General features: G+C 51.6%; 1 protein-coding gene across 1 annotated transcript; it reads right to left on the reverse strand.

The window, feature by feature from the left end:
* Positions 1 to 356: 356 nt before the first annotated feature.
* LOC123787819 (long-wave-sensitive opsin 1) lies at positions 357 to 14,023 on the reverse strand. Its single transcript, XM_045790713.1, has 6 exons — positions 13,912 to 14,023; positions 9,062 to 9,358; positions 6,367 to 6,535; positions 5,178 to 5,343; positions 3,643 to 3,882; positions 357 to 467 (listed from the first exon to the last, which is right to left on the reverse strand). The coding sequence occupies exons 1-6, from the start codon at positions 14,021 to 14,023 to the stop codon at positions 357 to 359; spliced, it is 1,095 nt and encodes a 364-aa protein (XP_045646669.1).
* Positions 14,024 to 14,955: the final 932 nt, after the last annotated feature.

Genomic DNA, 14,955 nt, shown 5'->3' on the forward strand with positions numbered 1-14,955 from the left:
TTCCATCACCACCAGCCCACCTTGCACTCCTCTTCCTCATGATCCTTCGATACCATCTGCCGACACAAGGCTTGGAAAATATTAAAGTGTCTGAAGCTGATCTGGGAACTTGGGCTCTGCTGTTCTATCCCCCTCATGCCCTCTTGTGACCCAGTGACCCAGAGGCTCAGGTGTCCTCAGGCTGCAGTGGTAGCCTCTATGATTTTGTTGTTTTTGGCAAAGAGAAACTACATTTCTTTCACAAGGATGGAGAAGAAGGGGTGGTGGAGGAGGGTGGCCAAAGTGCTGGTGTGGGGAATGGGGGTTACATTTTCTGGTGGGAAGCAGACCTTTTTGTTGTCATGGCTGGGAGAGACTCATGCAGGTGACACTGAAGACACAGACGAGGCCTCTGTTTTGGAGGCGCTGGAGAGTTCAGAGCTATCGTCCACCTTCTTCCCAAAAAGCTGCAAGATGCAGTTTCGAAACTGGCAGGACAGAAAGTGTTACTCAACAGAGCAGAAAGGGCCAATGTACTAGGCTAAAGGTCATCATTCTTGGGGAATTCTGAGGAAGGTAGTCATTAAGGGTTACCTCAATGACTTAACACCTTCTCTGCCATTACTCAGAACCCTATACGGAGAATAGAGGAAGCCCGAGGTTATTACTTCCACATGGGGATGGTTTACTCCTGACTAAGAACTAGACTATTCATCTAAGTCATCTAATTTAGAATCTGATGGTGACTATTTTGGGTCAAATTGTGATGCTGCCCGCCTGCCCTGGCCAAAGCTATGTTTGAGTCCTAACCCCTAGTGCCTGTGAATATGACCTTATTTGGAAATAGAGTCCTTGTAGATGGGATTAAGATGTACATTACCATGAGGTCATGCTAGAGTAGAGTAGGCCCCAATCCAATGACTGGCGTCATTATAAGAAGGGAATTTGGACACAGACTCAGAGAGAAGGTCACGTGGAGGTGAAGGCAGAGATCGGGGTGACTTGTCTACAAGCCAAGGAACACCAATGATGACTAGCTACCACCAGAAGCCAGGAGAGAGGCAAGGAACAGATTCACCCTTAGAGCCCTCAGAAGGAGCCAGCCTTGCCCACACCTTGATCTTGGACTTCTGGCCTCCAGACCTGGGTGAGCATAGATTTCTGTTGGTTTAAGCCCCCAGTTTTTTTTTTTTTTGGGTGACATTTTATTTTATTTTATTTTATTTTTTTTAAATGATTTTTTATTATATTATGTTAGTCACCATACAGTACATCCCCGGTTTCCGATGTAAGGCTCGGTGATTCATTAGTTGTGTATAACACCCAGTGCACCATGCAATACGTGCCCTCCTTACTACCCATCACCGGTCTATCCCATTCCCCCACCCCCCTCCCCTCTGAAGTCCTCAGTTTGTTTCTCATAGTCCATAGTCTCTCATGTTTCATTCCCCCTTCTGATTACCCCCCCTTTCTTTATCCCTTTCTTCCCCTACCGATCATCCTAGTTCTTATGTTCCATAGATGAGAGAAATCATATGATAGTTGTCTTTCTCTGCTTGACTTATTTCACTTAGCATTATCTCCTCCAGTGCTGTCCATGTTGTAGCAAATGTTGAGAACTCGTTCTTTCTGATAGCTGAGTAATATTCCATTGTATATATGGACCACAACTTCTTAATCCAGTCATCTGTTGAAGGGCATCTCGGCTCCTTCCACGATTTAGCTATTGTGGACATTGCTGCTATGAACATTGGGCTGCATATGGCCCTTCTCTTCACTACGTCTGTATCTTTGGGGTAAATACCCAGTAGTGCAATGGCTGGATCATAGGGTGGCTCAATTTTTAACTTTTTAAGGGACCTCCACACTGTTTTCCAGAGTGGCTGTACCAACTTGCATTCCCACCAACAATGGAGGAGGGATCCCCTTTCTCCACATCCTCTCCAGCAATTCTTGTTTCTTGCCTTGTCTATTTTTGCCATTCTAACTGTAAGCCCCCAGTTTGTGGGACTTTGTTATGGTAGCCTCAGGAAACTTGTACAGTAACCAAAGAAGATACCAGCTAAGGGGCCCATGCATAGGGTGACCCATCTCCAGAATGTCTGGGAAGAGACTCAGAGACATTTTAGCAAAAAGGAATGCAATTGTCATCTTGTTTCTATTCCATCAACTTTGAGGCCATAGGTAGATAACAGTCTAGCCACTACCTCATGTCTTTAACCAAGAGAATCTTCCAGCACCAAGAGGGCCCCAGTCTTTGCTGCTTGGCCCTAAAGAGATCTGGAACTTATTCATTTCTCAAATTATGTCTCATATCATCACTGAGCTAACCACAATATCTTGAGAATGCAGACCAGAGGCATCTCCTGTATATTCCAGGCCTATTCTTGACTACTTCCAGCTCCCTCCAACATCAAAACTCTCACAAACAAAACACATAATTATTGAAGTCAATAACACAAGAAATGGGCCGAATAGCAGAATTGACTTAGCTGAGGAATTCATTTGACATCTACCTACTGAGCACCCACTCTGCTCCAGACTGGGTCCCAGGGAGATCAGCAGTGGAGAAAAAGAGTAACAGTCTCTGTCCTCATGGAGTTCCATTACAGAGAGGGAGTTCTGAAGGGGAGGATGGAAAGACTCAAGTAAATACAGTACAAGGCAAGATAGCCTAGGGTTCCATAAACAAAAGCCAGACCTAAAAAGAGACCCACGTGAAAGCCGGGAAACAGGAGTCAGGGACAGACCTACACTCAAGGTATTGAGGTTCCAACAGTGGAGTCCTGGGGAATCAACTGCAGTACTGGTCCTACCTAATACTTGAACATTTCCAAGAGTGTGTGCTTAATGAACTCTACAGAGAGTCAGGGCCAGGCCAGAGGGGATGGAGCCATGGGGCAACTGTGAAATGGAAGAGCAGAGAAGAGCTAGTTGGAAAGAATGGGGAATGGGTCTGGTGCAATGTAAGGCCCCTGCGAGGGTGGTATTTCTGGCCCATGGGCTTTTCTGGTCACCATCAAGTTACACACATCCGCAGCTGCGCCTTAATGAAATAGATTAGATGGATTCAAGGAAGAATAAGGCAAATTATACTTGGAAGATGATGAGCCTCAGTGGTCACCTGTAACCTACCAAGAGGTCTAGGAGTCCTGGGCGATTTGCCACCGAGGCTCGATACGCCAGCCCATGATGGTTACCATGTGGCAAGGCCTTGGGCAGGACCACAGCATGTTCCCCTGAACTAACCCATAAAGTCACAAAAGCCACATGTCAGTGCAGCCAAGAAGGGCCTCTTAAAGGGTTTAAAGATGGATAGATGAGAATTCACAGGAGAGTTGTGCCTATAAAAGCAAAATGGGCACAAGTAGGGTAAATGCAGACACATTCAGGCATTCCCTGGGTGTTTGAGCTCCAGGATTGCCCTGAGGCCAACAGAGGGAAGAGTAGCAATATACAGGATGCACTGTGGAGCTGTCCACCCTTGGGTCAAGACTCTGAAAGAATCCAGAGGGAGGACTAGCTGAGCTTTCACATGCTGAGCCTTCTCTGGTCGTTGTCCTGGAGGTCATTAACAGGTTCCCCTGGACATAATTCCAGGTGGGAGCCATCACTGAGTTCTGCGGTCTATTTCTAGTTTGTCCTGCCAATGATGTGACTTACCTGCCGGTTCATAAAGACATAGATAATGGGGTTGTAGATAGTGGCACTTTTGGCAAAGTAGGCTGGCAGGGCAGCCACCAGAGGGTGGAAGGCGTAGCCAGGGTGGGCAGCGGCGAAGCAGGCAAAGAAGGTGTAGGGTCCCCAGCAGAAGCAGTACGCGAGAACCATGACTACCACCATGCGTGTCACCTCCTTCTCTGCCTTCTGGGTGGACTCAGATTCTTTCTGCTGCTTTGCCACCTGGGGGAGACAGAGATTCATGCCTGGGACAGTGAGTGGGAGAGTCCCTCCCGGGCTGTTTATCCCAAGGGACTCTGTTGCTATTGCTTGGGCAGTGAGTCAGAGAGTCAGCAAGACACAGGTGGCCTAGGGATGGGAAGTCATGGAGAGAAGGAGATGGGCCCACCCGGGCCAGTCAGTGGCCAGCTCCCACCCAAGCGAGTCCACAGCCTGGCTTAGGCTGGACGGGGCTGGCCTTGAGGGAACTTGAGGGAACTTGAGGTGGCACACGGCTGGCCGTGGAGAAGATGGCCTTGAGCCAGGGCCTTCTAAGCTCTTGGCTTAAAGGAGTTTGGGAAGGAGCTAAGGAGGCCATTCTTAGCCTCACCTGGTCCCTTATCAGCGTGTCCCCTCCAGTGCTCTGGTCTAAGGGGCTGAGCAGAAGGAGACACAGGGGCTGGACACTGCCTGCTGTGGGCAGGGACACAGCCCAGAGCTAACACTGCTCAAGGCATGGTTGGATACCTGCGGGAGCCAGCGACGTTGCTTCTGATTCCTGACCACTGCCAGTGGGGTTGGGGGAGGAAGCGGGGCAGGGACACATCACAGGCTGAAGGCAGGGAGTTTGTGGCCTTCACTCTAGAAAAAGCTTATGAGCATATGTTGATCTGATCGTGGGCAAACGCAGCTTCATATCAGAAAGGCACCACCCCAAAGGGCCTTCTACCAACTGTGCCAAGCAGGATCTCAGCAGGGACAGATGGTGCATCCGGATTAAACTAATTGTAGGTGAGTTGGTTGACAAGGGGACAACTTATGTATGGTGTTCTTCCTCTTCTGCCTCACTCTGACTGCCTACATGGCTGCAGACAGGATCAACTTCCCAGTGAAGGGAGTGGAGAGTGGGTCTGGGGGCAGATGGCACATGTGAATCAACTCCTTGGCCTGCCCCAACGGTCCCGTGAAGAGGACAAGGTCACTCTGGTAGCAGCCTTTCAAAAATACCTTTTAATGTGCAGGTTTCACTTGAGGATCTGCCTGGCTTTCCACCCAGGGGAGAACTGTCCTGGATCAGGGAAGAAATGCAGTTCTGCTCCCTTATTGGGCCCCACATGGGGGGGGCAGTCCCTTCCCATCTTGTAGGGTTAAGGACAAGGGAGCCAGGGCTGCAGTTGCAGCTCTAAAGGAATTGCAGGATTCATGTGTGGTTCGAGGGCAGGAGAGAGGACTGGGTGATCCTTTGTTCCAGCCTCGATGTCCCTGGCCCTCATGAGCCTGCCAGGCAGGGGTGAAGCCAGGAGGGTTTGGGGGCTTACTGCTCGGATGGCCAGCCACACTTGGAGGTAGCAGAGTATGATGACACTGAGTGGGATGATACAGCACGTGGTCATGAGGACGATCATGTAAGACTGCACCCCAGGGTACGAGCTGCCACTGAACACGTCCGGGCCACACGACGTCTTCAGGCCATGGGGCCAGTACCTGCAGAGAAGGGCTGGCAGCCTGTCCTGATGTAGGCAGGGCAACCTGGGACCCCTCAGTCCAGGCACGCCACTGACTTGGGTTGGAGGATTGTTAGTTTTTTTTTAAAAGCTTTGCCCATTTATTTTAGAGAGGGGGGAGGGGCAGGAGAGGGAGAGAGAGAATCCTCAAGGAGACTCCTCTGAGCGTGGAGCCCAAAGCGGGGCTCCATCCCAGGACCCCAAGACCACTGCCCAAGCCGAAATCAAGAGTCAGCCACTCAACGGACTGAGCCACCCAGGCACCCCAGGATTGTTTGGTTTTTAAAATTATGGTGAAATTCACATTACGTGAATGAACCATTTTTGAAGTAAACAATTCAGTGGCATTTAGTACATTCACAATGTCGTGCAACCACCACCTCTATCTAGTTCCCCAATACCTTCATCGCCCCCAAAGGAAACCCTTGGGTAGGATTTTGGTAAACCTTTGTCCATTTTTAGGTCTCATAGCCCCTTCTTTTATTTTTATTGTGGTAAAATACACATCACATCTGAGCCCCCAAAGAAGCGGCCTGGCCAAGACACAAATAACTTTACACATCCAGCTGTATGTACAACCCAAGCAGCCTCTGAAAGGGAGGCCCCTCAGAATGTGCGAGAAAGAGGCCTGGGGCAGAGTGGCTTAGAGGGCCCTGCTTTCACTTACATCTACTCCCATGGCTTGAGCTTGTCACCTTTCTCTGTGGGCTCCCATGAACTGTTCACGCTTGGGGGAAACAGACCTTTCCAGAGGCTCAGAGACCACAGCGGTCCATTTCCATGTTGCAGCCAGGCAGATTTATACATGTGTAGACACTGCACCCTCAAAGGGGTCACAGGGAGAGTTGGGTCCATCATCACTTTACTCATGGGGTCACAAAGGCCCAGAAACAGGAAGCAACTTGCCCCAAGGTCACAAATGGAATCAGGAGTCGGACCCTCCCCACCATCCTTCACCCTATGCCCTAAATGAGCTGCCTTCCTGGCATACTGGCACCCTTACCTGCTCCAGCCAAAGATGGGTGGGGCTGTCCACACAGCAGCCCAGACCCAGGAAAAGGCAATGCCCGCGATGGCTAGTTTGGCATCAAATCTCACGTTGCCAAAGGGCTTGCAGACTACCAGCCACCTCTCCCAGGAAATGATGGCCAGGGACCAGAGACCCGTGATCCCTGCAGGAGAGAGCAGGCAGATGAGGGTTTTGAGCCTCCAATGTCACTCCTTCCATTCAGACCAGCTGACAGTTTTCAAGATCAAGAGGTTCCCCCCCACCTACCTGCAACACCTAATTCTCCCAAAAAGTGTATTCAGGTCCAGGGGGCAGCGGATCTCTTGGTCAATTCCTCTAATACCCTCTTTCCCCATTCTTTCCTCTTGGGCTTGTACCACCCCGATTCCTAGCTCTCTTTAAGTTGGCCACCAGCCTTTCTTTGGGTGCCGACGCACCTCCCAATGGCCACGCACACACACATGACCACACTGAGGTGCTGTGGGTCCTGCCAAGGGCAAAGGAACAGCATGTGTCCAGTGACCTGTGCCCCTTCTGCTAGTATGCACGTTTGTTTAGGCTTCCAGATTTCCCGCTACTGCCCACCATCTGGCAGGTGGAGACAGTGTCTTCCTGTCCTGCTTAAACGCTGGAGGTCTGTGGGCCGAATTCAGGGCTCCATGACCTGGGGCAGGAAAAAGGACAGTTTTGTTTCCAGTAACTTCTAATGGGCACTGGGCCTTTCCTTGCATTATTAGCAGTGCCTGGGACTTGGTCACTTTACAGAGCTGGCAGACATTTCCCGATATCACTATATTCCTTACCACTTTGCAATTTCAGTGGCTATCCAGCCAGATCCAGTTATCTGATACTTTAATAAAGAACGGTATCATTAATACCTGTAAACAATACATTTACTTGTAGTTTTAATGAAGGATTATGCCACTAATTAATATTTAATACTTTGATTGCTCTATTTCAATATCACTGGATTGCTCTGTAATCCTATGGATCTTATTGTGCACGTTGGTAAACATTCTCTGGAGAAGGGGTCCACAGGCTTCCCCAGAGGGCTGAGGGCATCCGTGGCACCAAAACCGGTAAAAGTTCTGGCTCCTCGGCATCTGTGCGACTTGAAACAGACCTCAAGCAGATGCAGAGGCGAGTGGGGAATCCTGACAGAACCAGAGACAGATTTGAGTGGAGATGAAGGTGCCCAACCTTCCCCAGCCACTCTCATTCTGTGCCTCTGGGAGAGTGCTGGACCATCACCTGTAAAATGAGAGGCAGTTAGATATGGGGGGACAGGGTCCGCCCCAGTACAGTGGGCTCCATGTTGGCACCTGCCTCATAGGGTTATGGGAGGGGCCAATATGTTCAGTTAAACCTTGCCGCCAAGTCCTGCCCCCATTTTACAGGTGTGAAAATGGAGGAGTGGTGAGGTAAAGTAATTCAGCGGCATTCACAGCACTAGTAATTCAAATCTGGGGCCAGGGTTCCCCTTTCTTCCCCAGGCCCTCGCTGTCCTAGTGGCTTTTTTCCCTCTTTCTAATGTCCACCCCCTCAGAATGTGAATTGGAGATCAGTTCAGGTCGCAATTAGACAAACTCAAGTCAGATGTGGGAACTAAGGACCCAGGAATGGTGACCAGATGGTTCTGGGAAACTTTTCCAATGGAAGAGCAGCTGTGAGCCTCCGCTGGTGTGACAGTGGGGGGCCTGGAGACACAGGCCGCGTGTGCTGAGCGCCATGACCCTCAGGCCCCCTGTCTTCTTGGATGGACACCAAGCTGCAAACCTCAGCCCTCTGTTCTTTCATGGGGGCCTGGCACAGAAGCTCCTGGAGGGGATGTCAGCCTCATTGGGCCTGCCTGTCCTCCTCTTCCTTGCGGGGCCCAGAGAAAGAAACTTGGCCTCATGGCAACCCCCAGCCGACCTGAACCCCACATGTGACAGATCCAGCGCCTGCTCTAGCCTCCTCGCCACTCCTGCTCACTCAGCCTCACTTCTGTCAAGCGTCGACTGCACCCGGCCCTCCTTGACTGCCTTGCCCCAGCTCCCTTCTCATCTTGCTGACTTAACATTCATAGGTCTTCCATTGTCTCCTCCAGGTCCTCTGAGAGAACTGATGGTGCTGTGTAGTCACCATCTGGGATAGGGACGCCTCCTGCCAGGCCTTGGGACTACCTCGGGGCAAGAATCCTATACTCCTGGTGCCCAGCGCGTGGGTTCTTCTCTGCCAATGTTGACCTGAACAGAGCCAAGGCCCACAGAGATATTAGTGATGAGGGTGGGGAAATGGATCCGGGATCTAGTTTCAATATCCCAAAAGCTCTAATGGGAAGTGTTTCTTTCCCTGGAAAAAGCCAACGCAGATGAGCTGAAAGGGCTCTGATTTGAGTGGAAGTTCTGTTTGGGGTGACCAGAGCCCTTCCCTCCCACATGGTTCTGGGATTACCTGGTGCTCTATCTGTCTCCTCCCATGCCAGCTGCATGGCCCCAAACTGCCCTGTCTCAGGGTAGGCACTCGGGATGCCTACTTGTTGGACAGCTACTGCCAACCCTCCATGATTCCCCCAGCCCTGTTTGCCCTGCAGGTCTGGCTCCCTTCCAGTGTGTACCATGGGTCCACCCGGGGGGTTGTCGTGTGAGTGTGTCCTTCACACACAGCGGGCTGGGTCTTCCCTGAGCCTGGACCCTGGCTGGCTTACCACACAAGGAGACAGTGTAGCCCTCCACGACACACAGAGGGTGACCCAGCACAAAGTAGCCATAGATCTGGTTCACGACGCTGATGGTGCTGGCAATGACGGTCTCCGCCAGGTCAGCAACTGCCAAGTTCACCAGGATCCAGTTCAGGGGATGACGCAACTTCTTGAACCTCATGGTGGCCGCCAGTACGAGCCCATTAGTGAAAACGGATGCAATCACCACAAAGATCATCCAGGCGCTGGTGAGGTGGTACACCCATCTGGGAGCGATGTGGTAATTGGGACCTTCGAAGGGGCCTAGAAGGCAGGGGAGACAGAGTGGGGAGAGGAGCTGGGCATCAGCATTACCCAGCTGCACGGCTCTGCCCACTCCACCCTTCCCTGCCTTGTCAGAGCCTCCCACCAGCCCACCAGCCCTCCTGCCCACTGCCTTTGCCTTTGCAACCAGCTCTTTCCCTCTAGCTTTGCCCATCTGCAAACGACCTTCCCTCCATCCGTCTCTCGGGCCAGAGGCCATGGCCAGCTGGACACCTGCACAGGCACCCTTAACAAAGTAGAACTCACCATCTATGCCAAGTATTGCTCCCCCATCTGATTTGCCACCCCCAGTATGTGGGTCAGCCCTCTGGGGTACCATTGACAGGCTTTTGCTCCCTTGAACACCTGCACCCACTGTGCCACTTCCCGTGAGCACTCTGTGTCTTTCTGTTGTTGGATCTTTGCTCTCATTCTCCCCTGCACCTGGATGCTCTTCTTTTCCATCCGTAAAGCCCAGCTTGGATGCCCTTGTCCTCTGGAAGCCTTTCCAGATTCCTCAGCTGAGAGTCAACTCAGCCCCTTGGGGCTACCTGTTTCCTGCCCCAGGTCATGGAGCCCTGAATTCGGCCCCCAGACCTCTAGCGTTTAAGCAGGGCAGGAAGACACTGTCTCCACCTGCCAGATGGTGGGCAGTAGCGGGAAATCTGGAAGCCTAAACAAACGTGCATACTGGCAGAAGGGGCACAGGTCACTGGACACATGCTGTTCCTTTGCCCTTGGCAGGGCCCACAGCATCTCATTCTAACCTGTACTGGAATTACCCATGTACACATCCTGTCATTCATCTCATATGGCAGGTCCAGGACACAATCAGTGTTCAGAGAATGAATGAATGAATGAATGAATGAATGAGTTATGGGTGGAATTGTGTCCCTCCCAAAAAGATATGTTGGAGTCCTAACCCCCTGTACGTGTGAATGTAACCTTATCTGGAAACAGGGTCTGCCCAGCGGTGATCAAGCCATAACGAGGGCATTGGGGTGGGCCCTAATCCAATAGGACTGTGCCCTCTAAAAAGGGGTCATTTGGACACAGAGACATGCATACAGGGAGAAGGCCACGTGAGGGGGAAGGCAGAGATCTGGGCGATGCTTCCACAAGCCAAGGAACGCCACACACGGCCGGCCAGTAACCACCAGAAACTTGAGGAGAGGCCCGGAGCGGACTGTCCCTCAGAGTCGCCGGGAGGAGCCAACCCTGCCCACACCTGGATCTTGGACTACTGGCCTCCTGGTCTGTGAGGAAAGGAATTTCTCTTGTTTGAGCCACTTGGTGTGTGGGGCTTTGTCATGGCAGCCCTAGGAAATGCACACAGAACGAAAAGGAGGACTAAACCCCCTTATTACAGCACAGTAGCTCTGCACCGCTCTGTCTTGGAAGGGCCTTTTTCACCGCCATCATTTTAGGCAGAATACTTGAAGGGGTTATAAGCCAGTGCCCACTACCATATAGCAAGGCCTTACAGCACCTAGGAAAGCATTCACGCAGAGTCCCCAGATTTACCAGGACACTTCAGTTGTGTGTTTCAAAAACTCAACTCAAACTTGTTTCAGAAAAGTAGGGTTTTCTTGGGTACCCTGGCTAGGAGGGATGGCATAGATCTTCCCCCAGCACAACTGAACCCCGCCGTGCCCAGGATGTTGCAGCACTCTGTGTATGAGCCTCCGTCGCCCCTTTCACAAGCAGCTCCTGGAAACCCACCCACAGTGTCTGCAGCCATGCCAGGTGGCACCAGCTCCCCAGGACCAGACCTCTGAGTACTGAAGGCCTGCATGGTTCCAGTGTCTATGCAGAAGGAAGCAGAGGGAAACAGTGGGGCCGCTGATAGACTGGAGAACAGAGACCCTCCCCCCCAAATTGCCAACAGATCTTCCCTGGAAACTATAGCGACTTTAGTTTGAGAACAGCAGCTGGAACTGGGAGGTGTTTGGAACACTCTGGCTTGGGGATAATTTCAAAATGAGGCAGCCGGAGCATCCTTCCCAGACAGCCCATGGAGTCCAAATTGGGCAGGGCAGGGACAAGAGGGACAGGGCAGTGCATGGTGGGGAAGGGGAGAGGAGTGTTCTGAATGTGGGAGGTCACAGAGGAGGGTCCTCTGGCAATGCAAGTGGAGCAGGTGTCCCGGCCTGCCCCTCCCTCCTGAAATCTCCAGGACGAATTTCATACAGAAATGGGTATCACAGTCAACTCCCAGGCGAAGATGTTCTAAAGAAATTCGGCAGGGAGGGAATTGGGCGTGGGGGCAGGCAAGGAAACAAGATTTCCTTGAATATACCTGTTCTCTATATTTTAATTTGGAATCTTGTGAATATTTTATTCCATAATTTAAAAACACCGTTAAATGTTAAAAGGCAATCCCGGAAAATCAAAAATTAAACCAATGAAACTAAATGCATATCCACTCAGAGGCATAATCACATAGAGAGGGACTGTTATAAGGGACTTGAAAAGACACTAGTTTGATTACTTGGACCTAGTGGCATAGACCCTGAGGATAAAAAGCCTGTCCAACTGTTAAGTTTCGGGTAATCATGTTGTGATGTCCTTATTGCGAGACTATTGTGAGTGTGTTTGAGATCAAGCAAATGAGTAATTAAATGATATTCTAATTCTTCTACCCAAAGCCCTTGAGAACAGGATTCCTAGTGAGAAAGAAGGAGACACAGAGGTCAAACCCAATTGGCTCCGATGGGAAAGCAAGTCAATACTTTGGAAGGGGAGCAATAAAATGAAAGAAGAGGCATTTTTTGTGCCTTTCCCATACGCACTGTGTCCCTGGGGAACCGAAGAGTAGATGAGGGCATGTTTCTCTCTATCAAAGGACTCTAGCTAATGGATGAAGATGGGGTATGGGAGCCAGAATGTCACCATCCTGCAGTCCCTGGTGGTTTAATGGGTCCGGCATCGAGCTTCAGCGGCTGCCAAAACCCCAGAAAAAAGGACACCCTCCTAATGGAGAGGTCTTGCCAAAGCACCCAGCAGAGCCAACTGACCTCCAAGCAGATCTTCAGATCAACTACTAATTTACACAAACATAATGACAAATGAGGTGGGAGGGGTATGGGAAGTCACATGTGGGAAACCATCAGTGAAGTCGAAAGTGGATGAGTCCAGGGACAAACGACTCATTTTCTTCAACAAATAAATTACAAGGAGGTAGAAGACGAACTTCGAAATTCAGAGAGGATGAAAAGAGAACGATCAGTCTGAACCTGTGGACCTTATTGGAGCCCTGATTCAAGCAAAGTGAAAAAAAATATATGACCTTTTTTTCCATTCTGACTAGGAGATTCAATGACATCAAGAGAATGTTACCTTATGGGTGTGACAATGGCACTGTGATTGTGTTTTTAAAGAGTCCTTTCCTGTTAGAGGTGCTTCCTTAAGATTTGCAGAGGAAATGATGTGGTGTCTTAGATCTGCCTCCAGAAATCAGGAGGGGTGAGTGGAGGCAGGTATAGATGAAATCAGTAATGGGTACCCAGGGGTTCATTACACGCTTCCCTCCACTTTGGTAAATACTTGAATTTTAAAAAAAAAAAAAAAAAGTACAAAGAGGAATCTCAGGCATCAATGAAGTCCTAGGGTCCTCCAGGGAGAACATTGTTGCATCTCTATCGAGGACATTGGGGGACACGGACAATCAGGTCAGGGCACACTTTAGCGTTCTCAATTAGTTTGACCTGGGAACCCTGTTGCTGATCATTGCCCTGGCTCTCAAAGAGCTTGCGTGGCTTCTGGAAACCACAGCACATGAGACATTCTTGAAGGAGCAGGGTGGTCTTTGGTTTGGAGGAGGGACTGGGGAAGGGGGGCCAGGGGCTGGGGGTCACCAGTGTCCTCAGCTCTTTGCAGGGCTTGCATGCAAAGCTTTTGGACTGGCCCACTCCCAGGGCATAACTCACACCTCCCTGGCGGAGGGAAAGGTGCCCTGGGAGCCAAGCAAGCCTCCTCCCCAAGAATGCACAGCCAAGGGCTGCAGGCCCCTTGTCACAGTTGAGCAAGATGACCACTACTGTCTCTTCCGACCCTAAGGTTGGAGAAATCACTCACCCTCCTCCGGGCCAGCTGCCCAGCCTCCCGCTCCTGCCGTTTGCCTCCTTTTGGCTTCGGGAGATGCGAAAATGAGTCAGATCTGGCTTCTTCCCCAGGAAGCTCAGGGCAGTGCAGCCAGATAGACACACCAGAACTGAATGTAGTGAGTGCTCACTGGTAGCCTGGGACCACAGGGAGATAGTTAATGAACATCCCTGGGACAGGGCTTCTCAAAAGGTCTGGGAAGCCTATGTGGTTGGAAAATGCGTGTCCCATATTATGGTGTCCTTTTACATTCAGAAAGCCACCCCCCATCTCATGTCATCAGAAAGATTAAGGGAGAAGACCATCTCGGCTGAAGACGATGTGCAGAAGAGAAGTCTCCCAAGTGGGGTGGGTGGCCAGCGGCCCCCCATGGGACCACTCAGGCCTGGCGTCCCTGGAGGGCTGCTTCAGCCAGTGTGACCCAGCCTTCGCAGCGCCTGCTCGCTCACCTCTGGTGGCGTTGCTGTTGGTGTAGGTGAAGATGCTCGCCTGGGTGCTGTCCTCATAGCTGGGCTGCGGCTGCCCGCCTGCAAGCCTTTGGGGGCCCCACCGCTGGGTCATGGCTCCAGAAAGCCCTGTCCCCAGCGCCTGCCAGCCCTGGTGCTGCCTGGGGGTCATGGCGCTTTATACCAGTCTGTGGGATCAGCCTAGGCTTCCTCACCTTAAAAGCTCCCAACCCCTTCCCCACCTGATCTCTTAATTGGGCCCGGGACTTAGACCTCCTCCTCCCCCACCCCTCGCCTCCTGGCTCCTAAGATGAGCCTGCAAGGGCGGCTCAGAAGGATTTCCTGGGAACCCAACTTGGAGCCCCCAGCTCGCCAAGGTGGCTGTGGGAGCTGCCGTGGGCCCTCACCTGTGTTCACGTGCCCTTTCCTCCCTGCTGTCCAGCGCTTGCTCTTAGGTCAGCTGGACCCAAGGGTCAAGATTTCCAGATTGGGGTGTGGGTTAGGGAAGGAGCCCAAAGCCCAAATCTGCCTCAGGAGGCTTTGCAGTGCTGAGGCCTGAAGTGGACCCAAATGGATGCGAGTTGTGTTGGCAGGGGTCCTCCCCAAGGAAGGGAAAGGCAGTTGTGGGGTGGGGGGAGACTCCACTATGCATCTTGCTTTCCACTCCCTGCTCCCCCTTGCTCCCCATGAGCTGCAGCTCCTGCAGTCACCAGAGTACTCATCCGGGCCCTCCCAGCAGCCTTCCCGCAGCACCGGAAGGTGCCCGTAGACTCTCACATTCTCCCTGCTCAAGTCTCTGTCCCCTGAGTTCATGACCTTTCCTTGGACTGCTCCTGACTATACTTCCTTCAAAAGCGAACCTGTCAACAGAGTGTTCCAGATGGGCCGCCTCCTCTGTCCCTCTTCGCCCACTGCAGTCTGGCTGCAGGCCCTGTGCTTGGCAGAGCTCCAATTACATGCTGATTGCCTAATTCTGCAGCCCCTCTCCCCATCGACAGGAGAGCACAGCCTCTCTCGTGGTTCCTGCCAGCTCCTCTCTACACAGTC

The sequence above is a fragment of the Ursus americanus genome, chromosome X (genome assembly GCF_024610735.1).
Source record: "Ursus americanus isolate L20-20 chromosome X, mUrsAme1.1.p, whole genome shotgun sequence".
Lineage (NCBI taxonomy): Eukaryota > Metazoa > Chordata > Mammalia > Carnivora > Ursidae > Ursus > Ursus americanus.

Bases quoted from the DNA above. Each gene is read 5' to 3' on its own strand.
- LOC123787819 (XM_045790713.1), bottom strand. From the start codon at position 14,023: ATGACCCAGCGGTGGGGCCCCCAAAGGCTTGCAGGCGGGCAGCCGCAG. The intron at 9,359-13,911 runs GTGAGCGAGCAG...CCTGCCTTCTAG, and splicing joins CAACAGCAACGCCACCAGAG to GCCCCTTCGAAGGTCCCAAT. The intron at 468-3,642 runs GTAAGTCACATC...CTGTCCTGCCAG, and splicing joins ATGTCTTTATGAACCGGCAG to TTTCGAAACTGCATCTTGCA.